The 11,033-nt window shown below is 35.1% G+C and overlaps 1 protein-coding gene across 3 annotated transcripts in view; it reads left to right on the top strand.

Moving 5' to 3' along the window:
- Positions 1 to 814: 814 nt before the first annotated feature.
- UBXN7 (UBX domain protein 7) overlaps positions 815 to 11,033 on the top strand; it is a 32,796-nt gene continuing 22,577 nt past the window's right edge. The window contains exons 1-4 of one of the 3 annotated variants that reach the window (XM_014073659.2): positions 815 to 925; positions 4,806 to 4,953; positions 6,685 to 6,752; positions 9,547 to 9,612. In XM_014073659.2, the coding sequence (XP_013929134.1) occupies positions 853 to 925; positions 4,806 to 4,953; positions 6,685 to 6,752; positions 9,547 to 9,612 (355 nt within the window). In that variant the 5' untranslated portion in view covers positions 815 to 852. Of the gene's footprint in view, positions 926 to 1,060; positions 1,447 to 1,802; positions 1,905 to 4,805; positions 4,954 to 6,684; positions 6,753 to 9,546; positions 9,613 to 11,033 lie in introns of those variants that run through there. The other 2 variants (XM_014073584.2, XM_087725550.1) reach the window with 2 other exon arrangements.

Raw genomic sequence — 11,033 nt, 5'->3', positions numbered from 1 at the left:
TCTGCCAGTGAAAATGGGCTCCCAAGCTCCATTTTCACTTGCAGAGGGGTTGCAGGAGACTGTGGCAGCCAAAAACAAGTTGGGGAGCCTGGCAGCCCTGAGGGGCTAGATCCAAGTATCCCAAGGAGTGGATCCAGCCCCCAGGCCTTGAGTTTGACACCCTTAGTCTAGACGATGTAATTGATGGAGTATATGTCAAATATTTAATCTGAAGTTAAGTGCTTTGGTTCTCCCATAGATAGGAGGTGTTAAATGCTCTCCGTCAGCTAATTCACTTTTACACTGTAAGATATATTCTTAATTCCTCCTGTTTTTGTAGTAGTTGTTGGTCCAGTTGTTTCAAATAGTTATTGATAAACCTGATATTCTCCCTTTTCCTAATGGCAAACTACACGTTAGAATTCTAGGTAGGTAGCTTCACTTGAATAAGTTATCCTATTTGCACTCCAGTTAAACTCTCGCCATCAAACGGAATGACGCAGTTGGGAAGACCCCGACGCTACACACTTGGGTTTCTTCGGTTTAGGTTTATTGCATTTGTAGCGATTGACCCATAAGGCAAGGGAGAAATCCCTTTGGGACAAGGAGAACAACATTGCAAAATTTTGAGAGCAGGCTTGAGACAATTGTCAAGCATTAGAAAGGAATTCCTCCGGCCACTAGAGGACAGCATTTGAAGTCTCCGATACCATTTCGAGAAGGACGACACGCCTTTTCCTTTTTTACGTCATGCTCTTCATTACGTTTGATATTGAAATTGAAAGCGCGCAAGGGAATTGGGGCGCGGTAAATCTGCGCCTGCGCACTAGGACCGGCAGGTGGCGAGTGTTGTTCGGTGATAGAGGCGGCAAGATGGCGGCGCCCGGGGGCTCTGCTGCCGCCTCAGTGATGAAAGGGTTAATTCAGCAATTCACCGCCATCACGGGTGAGGCGCGCGAAAGCACGGAATAGGCTTAAGTGGTTTGAGTCCGGTGCAGCTAAATGGGGGAAGGGGCAGGTGGCGTGGGGTCCGAAAGGTTGCCTTCAAGGGAGTTGGCGGGAGATAAAGGGGAGGGGGATCCGGTAGGCCGGCGCGGGGATGAGGGAGAAGAAGCCCAGTGGCATCGAAAAAGAAGCGCAATGGAGCGAACCGAGAGAGAGAGCTTCGAGGAGAGAACGCTTGGGAGGAATTCTACGGAGATTCTTTTGTGGAGGAGGCGACTGGGAAACAAAACCAGCGCGCTCCTTCCCTTCGGGGACCGCAGTGTGACATTTTCCAGGAAGAGCCAGGCTTGTGGTTTGCTGGCTGCATTTATGGTAGACGAGGAAACAGATGCTTGTTCCGTCCCTCGAAATATCAGCCTATTTCATTCTCAAACTGCGCGAGACGAAAAAAGATCGTCGTCCGCCTTTCCTTGGTGTCTGTAATGTCAGTGTAAAGTCGGAAAAAAATAGGGATCAGTGGAGGTAATAAATAAGCCGAGCCAAATTCCATTTTAAAAGGCCGGTGGGAACGTTCTGGCCTTGGGCGTTAGTATTGTAAAAGTAAAATATTCCCGAGATATTTAACCTCCGTTCTGACTATATGAAGGTCCCAAAGTATGAATATTATTAGAAAACAGTCTTAAGCGATGAAGAAGGATCAATAATATCTAATGTTCTGTTTCGGACAGCAACTGATCCATGCCAAATGTCTAATCCATTCTAGAATTAAAAGCAGAATATGACTGACTGTCCTTTCTTGTTTGCTCTTTAATCACAAGGTGATGCCTCTGAAAAAAGAGGCTTCATCGAGTAAGGATTACAAGCTCATCATGGACAAATGCTCCAGGGAGATACCTAATCTTTTAAAAAGCCTATTCAATTTATTAAAAATGCGGCATGAGGCTTGCCAGAAACATATTTCCTTGACTGAATTCTTGAGTGTAAGTGATGTTCAAACGCTTCATTCAGCAGATTTCAAAAGGAGCTTGGATTAGGATTAGAGTGCATGCAAAATTTCTAGATCCAGTGCCTAATATCTTTGTTGGAATAGAAAATATTATTTGGTGAAATGCTGGAGAACTGGTAGTCAGTGTTGTCATGGGGAAAATAGGATGAAGGAGTATTTTGTGTGTTCGCCGCCTTGAGTTATTTGTAAAAATAATAAAGGTGGGAAATGAGTAAAATAAAATAAATATAAAAGCATTGAATTTCATTAACATTAATTATACATTATGTAAGAAAATATGTACTGCTCCTGCTCTTTGTTTTCAAAATTATTTTGATATAAATAAATAACTTCTAATTTTTCCTATTCAAAATATTATTAGTGAATATAGAAAGCGCCATTCACTTAAGCCTTTCTGAACTAATTGAAAGTTGAAATGATATCTATACTTAGTTGAGAGTAAATTCCATTAGGCTTGGTAGGATCTATTATTGAATTAGCATGCATAGGTGTACTCTGTGAAGATTACAGGTAGTCCTTGATTTACGACCACAATTGAATCCAAAATTTCTGTTGTTAAGTGAGACATTTGTTAAGTGAATTTTGCCCCATTTTACAATCTTTCTTGCCACAATTGTTAAGTTAATCACTGCAGTTGCTAAATTAGTAACACAGTTAAGTGAATCTGGCTTCTCCATTGATTTGCTTATCAGAAGGGGATTGGACACTGCAACTATCATAAATATGAGTCAGTTGCCAAACCTCTGAATTTTGATCCTGTGACCATGGGGATGCTGTAATACTTGTATCCTTATTTTAAATTTTTTAATATATGTTTCTTTTTGTCTTGTCTGTGAGCCGCCCAGAGTCCCAATGGGAGTGGGCGGCATACAAATGTTAATAAATCTAAATCTAAATCTGTAATGGTTGTAAGTGCGAAAAACGATCATAACTTAATTTTTTCAGTGCTATTGTAACTTCAAACAGTCACTAAATGAACTGTTGTAAGTTGACTACTTGTATATGGACAGTTTTATTGATGCTGTAAAACATATTCCCATAATTTTTTTTATGTTTTAGAAGCTTTCATTTTATTTTATTTCTGTTGCATTCAACTAAGTTCTGTTTTAATTTTTTTTTTTTTGTATGTATGTATTACTATTATCCTTTTATTTCTGAGAAAAATGCACGGCACTAAGTCTAACTGCAGTAATTTGTGCAAAAGGAAAGAACATTACGTTAAATACTTAATCTTTCAGATATAATTTAATATAGCTGTAAAGGTCCTTGTATATTGTTTTCCAATAATTTCTAATTATTCTGGTAATATTTTGTTGAGAAAGAAGGAAAGCCAAATGTAAGAAAAAGGCTTTTTTAAACAAAAAAAATGAAAATACAAAGTTTTCCAAGTGTTTTATACTACAGTTCCCATCAGTCAAAGCCAGCATGGTTCATGGCAAGTGATTATGAGACGGGTAGTCCACCAACTGAAGGGTACCATATAATCTACCCTTCTTTTTGGTAGTTGGATCAAAGGAAAGTGGAATTATAGTCAACGGTTTTAACACTTTTCCACCAAGCTATTGCCTATAGTTATTACTGATTGTTTGATTGTACTGAGATCTGTTTTTTTATTCTTTAAGAATATGGTATGGAGCTTAAGCCTTGTCAAACTTTGAAGCAGATGGAAACTCTTCAAACTTCTTGTGTGTTTCTGGTTGCTTCAGAGATCAAATAATATGAGACATGCATATACTCCAGAGTACTCCATTTCAGTAAAAGTCTGTAACTACTCCTGCAGTCGTGTTGGGAGTGCAGAAGGTTGAAAGCATTAGATTGTTCGACTTGCACTAAATTTCATAGGAATACTCCATTGAATTCTCTGTAATTAACAAAGGATGTGTGAGAGGCGATAGTAACAGAGTATACTAAAATTTGGCAAAAAAAATTGTATTGAAATGGTTTTATTATTGGTAAACTTTATATATATGTGTGTGTGTTTTATTTGTGCTGATAAATAAATAAAGAGAGACTAGTATAAATCTATTTCAAGCTAGCTCTCATCAGGTAGCCATACCCTTACTGGGATTCGAATCCCAGTAAGGGTATGGCTAGCTGATGAGAGCTAAATAGCTTGAAATAGATCTATACTAGTCTCCCTTTATTTATTTATCAGCACAAATAAAACACAAATATAAGAAAGGCAACAATAAAAATATTGGGTTTCTGTCGTGATGGACTCTTGTGATGAGCCGATTGACAGAGAATGGAAGCAGTTAGCTTCCTCCCATAATTGCGGCATACCAGGGGTTGTGACTTTATATATATATATATATATATATATATATATATATATATATATATATATATATATATATATATATATATATATATATATATATATATATATATATATATATATACACACACACACACACATATACATATACATACATACATATATATACACACACACACACACACATATATACACACACACACACACACACACACACACACACACACTTCGTCATGCAGAAAAGGGAACGCTATAGAATTGAGAAGACCCATGTTCTAGACTGACCTCAGACACAGAAACTAGTAAGTGACCTTAGGAGAGTTACTGTCTCTGAGCCCTAGTTGAAAAACTTCCCAGAAAAAGATAGCCAAACCATCTCAATATTATTTGTAGGATCTTTCCAAAAATCATTAGGAATACAAAAGCAACAAAACAGAATAAAGTATTTACATGACTGGATTATGTTGATGTTTAATATATAAAAAATGTTTAGTCTATTGTAAAAAATACATTATATTCACTTTATTAAATTAATCTATTTTTCTCTCTCTTTTAAAACTTTTGTTGAAACTTAATGCAGTTTTCATTCTGTCATAGGTGCCAGTGAAAGTGCAGGTAAACATATGCTTGAAGCGTGCAACAATAATCTAGAAATGGCTGTCACTATGTTCCTTGATGGTGGAGGAATTGCTGAAGAACCCAGCACTAGTTCTGCAAGTGTATCAAATCTGCGACCACATACAGAGTACGTAGTGTTGTAAAGAGGATAATTAAATTATCATTGAAATTTGTACGTATATTTCAAATATTTTTGCTTTTATGTTCCTAGTTTTTCTTATGCAGCTGCTTCTATTGTTGCTTTGGGTGTCTATTTAATCACCAAAACTTTTAAAGCACAGGTCCTTTGTGAAACTTTTATTAACAATACCAATTAACAAAATTAACAGAATACAATATAATTATTCTATTATTCTTTCTAGTTTGTCTGGATTCTTTTGAATTTCCAGAAACTAAAGAACCAAATAAACCTGCAGCATAAATTCTGCTATTCCCCACTTGACTGATTTGTGTGGTTGAGTGGGATATGTGTGAGTGGGATGGATCTGAGAGGTAGATGATACTTCACTGCAGACAAGATTGATGCTTTTAGTCTTGAAGGAAGCAGTAGTGTGTCTCCTTCTAAAATGACCATTTCTTGATCCAGTTATGTGATACAGCTACTGGCTGAACACCAATGTTTCCCTCTTGGGAAAGTTTCGGAGAAAGTGCTAAAGCTTCAGTTTCACAAATTCTTATAGGAAATTGGGACATTTGGACATTTTTGGGGGGCATGGATTACTAAATAGTTTGTTTAATATTTTCTTACTCAAATATTTTTATGGAATTTCTGGTGAAGTACAAATCGAAAACTTAATTAGGGAATTTCATTCTATATAAATTTCCTCTTTTTTCTTGCTAATTTGTGTTTAGCTTATTTATGATTTTATGTTTTTCATACCTATATTGAAACATTGGCAATGTTTCCTTTTGCACAAATGCCAATCTTGAAATTACACTTTTAATGTCATTGCAGTTGATTGTAGTTCATCTGTATTTTGTATAATAACATTCCAATATTCCATTTGCCCAGTATCTGCACTTTGATCTGGAATTCATGCCTTGTCTCATTTTGGGGTAATTATTTTGTTTCCATAAAATTTCTCCTCCCTCATTTGGTCTATTAAACAATATTCAACTGCATAGCATCTGCAAATAGTTAGATACAAAATGCTGTCGCAACTAGTCTAAAGGTAAAGTGCAAAGATTTTCCCTTTCCAGTAGTGTCTGACTCTAGGGGACAGAGCTAATCATCATTTCTTAGCCAAGGGTGCCAGCAGTGTCCAAATAGCTGGGGGAAGTAATGGCAGCTCATCCTGTCCCATGGTGCTCGGGTCTTGAAACCAGTCTCTCAGCTTTTCAGTGTCTTAAACCATTGAGCATCACGCCCCCACACACCTAGTCTAGAAGCAGTGAAAAATTGTTTTAGTTGAGAACTGTAGAAATGAAGCTGACACCACTGGAATTCCGAACAATTGTTTGCTGCTCATTAACAAAGAGGCATTTGGAATTACTGCTAGTTTATGTGCTTTCTGGTGAATGTATACTGGTTTAATTTAAGAACTAGTTTTAATATTTTGCAAGTAATTGTAGCCAAGTTGATTCTTCCCTTACCTTTTTATTAAAGATTTATTTAAATAAAACCGTGCAAAAATATCAGGAATTTTGTCTTGTTCCTGACATAAAATGGTAAAGACTAGGTCCAGGCAGTTGAGCACTTTTTCCTTCTGTGTAATCACAAGAGCAATTTCCATACATTCTTTTCTTGTTCCTGATAATAGTTTGAACACCATTGCATGGTTTCAATATGGGTATAAAGAACAGATTTTTCTCTTAAGTAATATATTTTCAAGCTATTATGTGCTTTTTGTCTTCATAGAGATGAAGTGAGGGCACCTATTCCTCAAAAACAAGAAATTCTGGTAGAACCCGAACCCTTATTTGGTGGTAAGCTTCTTTTTTATGTTCTACATTGTCCTTACAATGGAGATGATGAGATCTTATAGTACTGAAAAATATGCATATCAGGCAACTTTTTTAATACCCACTAAAATAGTCTGACATTATTTTTATTAGTTCATTACTGTTACTGCTTTTATTTTGTAAATAAGAAATTGAGGTATAGAAGTATTAATAACACTGTAGTAGTAATTCCTAACAAGATTCTGTTCAAGAAATTATGTATTTCTGTTTAGTTATGTTCAATAGATTTTTCTCTGGATTTGTAAATAACAATGTAATGTGTCCTGAAAGCATGGTAATTCATTCTGGAAAATTTGGGAATATTCATGTTTATTATCATAAAGTGGGTCTTGGATTTATTTTTTTAAACCTATTTTTGATTGTGCTACACTATATTATGAACCAACAAACCAATAGATTATACCTTCATGCAGTCAGACACAAAATAGAATGGATTTTATAATTATATCTCTTTTGAACATGTATCTCCTGATATGTACCATCTATGACACATGCAGTGTTCTATTAATACAGGAAGAATGTGAATAAAAAATATTTTCTTTGCTGGCATCTTTCCATCAGAGTGAGCAGGAAAGAGCCACATATCTTTTCAGGAATGCATGGTAATAGCAAATTGGATGGAATGATTATATATTCTTCTTTTCAAAAGTATTACAAATTCATTGTGCCTCATTCACTCATGCTCGCCATTGGTTGCTTATACATATTTCCTCCACCATCACCACTCTTAAGTACACAGATAGGATTTTTTTGTTTGTTTAAAAAGTCCCATCTTCTGTATCAAACAATTAGGCCTTAACAGAATCTTCAGGCAGTCACTTAATTGCCTCATGATGAGCCTCATAGATTAAAGAAATGATATTCTTTGTGTAAGAATGGGTTCTAATCTCAAACTGTCATAAATTCTGTTTGTTAGTTTGCCACAGAGACAAAATAGGGATTTTTCCAATGTACAGTCTCCTTGATGCCTGGAGAGCTCTTCCCAACTGCGTGGCACCTGGATTCACAATGACACTATGTTTGCTACTGATAATTTCCTTTATCCTGTAACAGTCCAACTGATTTCCCCCTCATTCAAATCATTACAGTTGAGATACAAATAAGGACACCCAGTGTCTAATCATTAACTTTCAATAACATCTGCAACGACCAACATGCTAACCAAATCCAAGGTCAGAAATTTGGCACTGCTATTACAAGCAATCCTCCTTCAGTCCACAGTTGCACCTACCTCTCATCTTTCCAACATCAATTGCAGCCCATAGGGATACAGAATGTACCTTTTGTACTTTCTTATTTTGAGCCACATTAAAATATTAAACAAGTGTAAAGATTCACTTGAAGCTCTTCATGAACCTATTGTTTTCACCAACCTGATCACTTAATATTATAATAAAACTTGGCTACCTTCCTGTTCATTGCTAATTTCTTTTATGTAAAAATACTCCACCAGATCTGATCCCTATGGAATCCCATTGAATATTTGCCCAACTTGAAAATTGACTATTTAGTCCAACTATTTCATATTTTGGAGCAGTTTCTGGGCCCTGAGAACATCTGAGTTTACTCAGTATTCTACTTTATTAGGGAGTTTTGAAAAGTCTAAATAGATAGCATCAGCTGAATCATTTTTGTGCAGTTTAAGAAGTCAAATATCGTCTTCCCTTGTTAATAGGTCTCCACAATATCTATCCTTTGAATATATACTGTAAAATTTCAGTAGCATTAATGAGGCTATTTCTGAATTGACAGGTATAAAATTAAATGGCTAGTGATCCATTTAGACATACTGTACATACATTTAAAATGTAAAACCTGTTCATAACTACAAGGGCAAGTGGATTGAAATGAAGAAATATTTTTGTGACCAAATCCGAGAAAGTTATAATAGATTTTCTTTCAACTTTTATATGGCTATCAAGTAGCTATTTTTGTGTGTGATGCTGACTGTTTTTCTAGGGTAATTATGCATTAGTAAGTATGTTATAATGCTATTAATATAAATAATTTCTGCCATGATAAAATGGATAGTGAAACAGTCCCAAGATTTGTTTTCAAGCTCTGGTGTGTTCCTGCAGCAACAACTGTAGAAGTGCACTCTTCCACTGACTTAGAATAAATTATGTCCAAGATTCCTCCTCCTAACCCTTATATTCTGTGACTCAAAGATAATAGCATTTCACTGAGAAATTTAAGCAGGATTGTTTTATATAGCACAGGATGATAGGATAGAAGAGAACAAAAGCAATCATGGGTCAGATAATATGTTCTGTAAGTTATAATTACATCACAAACCAGCAGTTCTTAGTACCTTCCTTATATTTATGTGGCCTGCACATTGCAGACTTTTGTTTCAGTTGTAACAGTTGGTTTATTTTAATTGCCCTTTAATTTTACTTTTGGCTTGCCATTGTATTATGCCAATGGATGTAGCTGCACCAGCCTTTCTGATGTTATACTTTTTGAGTGGGGGAGGGGCATATTTAATTTCTTTTGAGTCTAAACTGCTTTAAAAGCATTGAGACAGAATAGCAACCTGTATATATTTTGTCTTCAAATATACAGTACATCAAGATAGGCATACAGAAACTGGAAACATAAGAACTAATGAATTCATGTATGAAACTAGTATGATGCATTATTGGTGTCCTGGAATTTGTATACATCCTTTACTATAGGTATATGCCACAAATCCACAATGTGGCTATATGATAAGATTTTATTATTAATATGTTTATTAAATTCTGTTCCTATTAAGCACCAAAAAGACGTAGACCAGCTCGTTCAATATTTGATGGCTTTCGGGATTTCCAGACAGAAACTAGTAGGTATCTGTGGATAATTATATTCATCTTTTTGTTTCTTTTATGATTTATGTCCAAGGGTAACAGTATAGGCTCCTTAGAACTTTTAGTAATGGTGCTATTGTAGAGTTCAAACAATTTCATTTTGCATTATAAGAAATTTGCAATACCAGCAAGGAAACTTTTTAAAAAATAAAGCCATTGCTACAGTATATTCACACGGTAAATGCTTTATATTTCAATATGGGCAAGACACTGTTTTCCAAGGAAGTTATAATTTTTGAAGTAAGAATAATCTCTTTGTCAGCATAAGAAAATGTAGATGCAGTCAGAAAATTCCCAGTTATATACCATTTCATTTCAGGAATTAAAAGCTAGAATGGCAAGTAAAAAAAAAAAAGGCAGCAGTGACAAGTCAGAAAACTGGGTGAAATCACCAGATATTGAGCCCTTTCACCTTACTTTAGTTGTTATTATGATTATGGCTTGAGAACCAGTTTAGTTGCCGTAACTAACATATTCATGGGATTCCACATTGGGAGAATCATTTCTCAAATTGATAAAAGGGCTGGAGCTATTGATGCATACCACCATCATTACAAGAACAACGTGCTTCCAGCAACCTTTCCATCCACTTTCATTGCAACAGCACAAATATATCAGCATTGGGTTTGTTGCTATATATTTTTGAAAACCAACAACTTACCTGCATTCCAATAAACATTGCTAACCAAACTTGAAATACTACTTACCTGGTTTAAATATTGCCAGAAGAAATCTGATACACATTCCTTGCCAGTAATAATCCTGACCAGTTGCAATGAATTCCACATGAATCCAAGAATAATATGAATGCCTTTTGCTTCTTTAATCTGAAGTACTTTCACAAACTAATAAACCAAACTGCAATTTGACTTTTATATTAGATTGTCAGTTGGGGCCTTGTATTGAATATTAACGAGAAAGAATAAGCTGAGAATTTAATTCAGTAGTGACCAGAATCTTTAGTCCAGTTCTTTCAAAGATTTTATTACATTGATATTAGCTCAAAAGAGTCATTACATTGATATGAGCCCATTTATATGTAATTATGAATAATTTTGGAATCAATTCGGTTAATTTTATTTAAATTAGATAATTTTACAATTTCTGTTATATACAAAAATATATTAATTTTCTAACAAAGTTTAGTGGCACATTTACCCCACTTTTCATTAATACAAAAATGTGTTCTTTGGATTCAGTGTAAAGGAAGAATCAAGTCATCAATTATTCCATGCATATACAAGAAGTTATGTCTGAAAAATGCTCAGTTTTGCTCACTGAATGCCAATGTTTTTTGACATTCAACCATATGCATAAAAACTTCATTTTAATTTATTTGAAAACTGATTTTTCTTATTTTTCTCTATATATAATGTTCAGTATTACCAGTCTTCAA

This window comes from Thamnophis sirtalis, unplaced genomic scaffold (assembly GCF_051295495.1).
Source record: "Thamnophis sirtalis isolate CommonGarterSnake01/CBP01778 unplaced genomic scaffold, rThaSir2_p1.2 scaffold_11, whole genome shotgun sequence".
Taxonomy (NCBI): Eukaryota; Metazoa; Chordata; class Lepidosauria; order Squamata; family Natricidae; genus Thamnophis; species Thamnophis sirtalis.
Note: the sequence above shows the minus strand (reverse complement) of the source record. Positions and strands in the feature narration are given on the sequence as shown.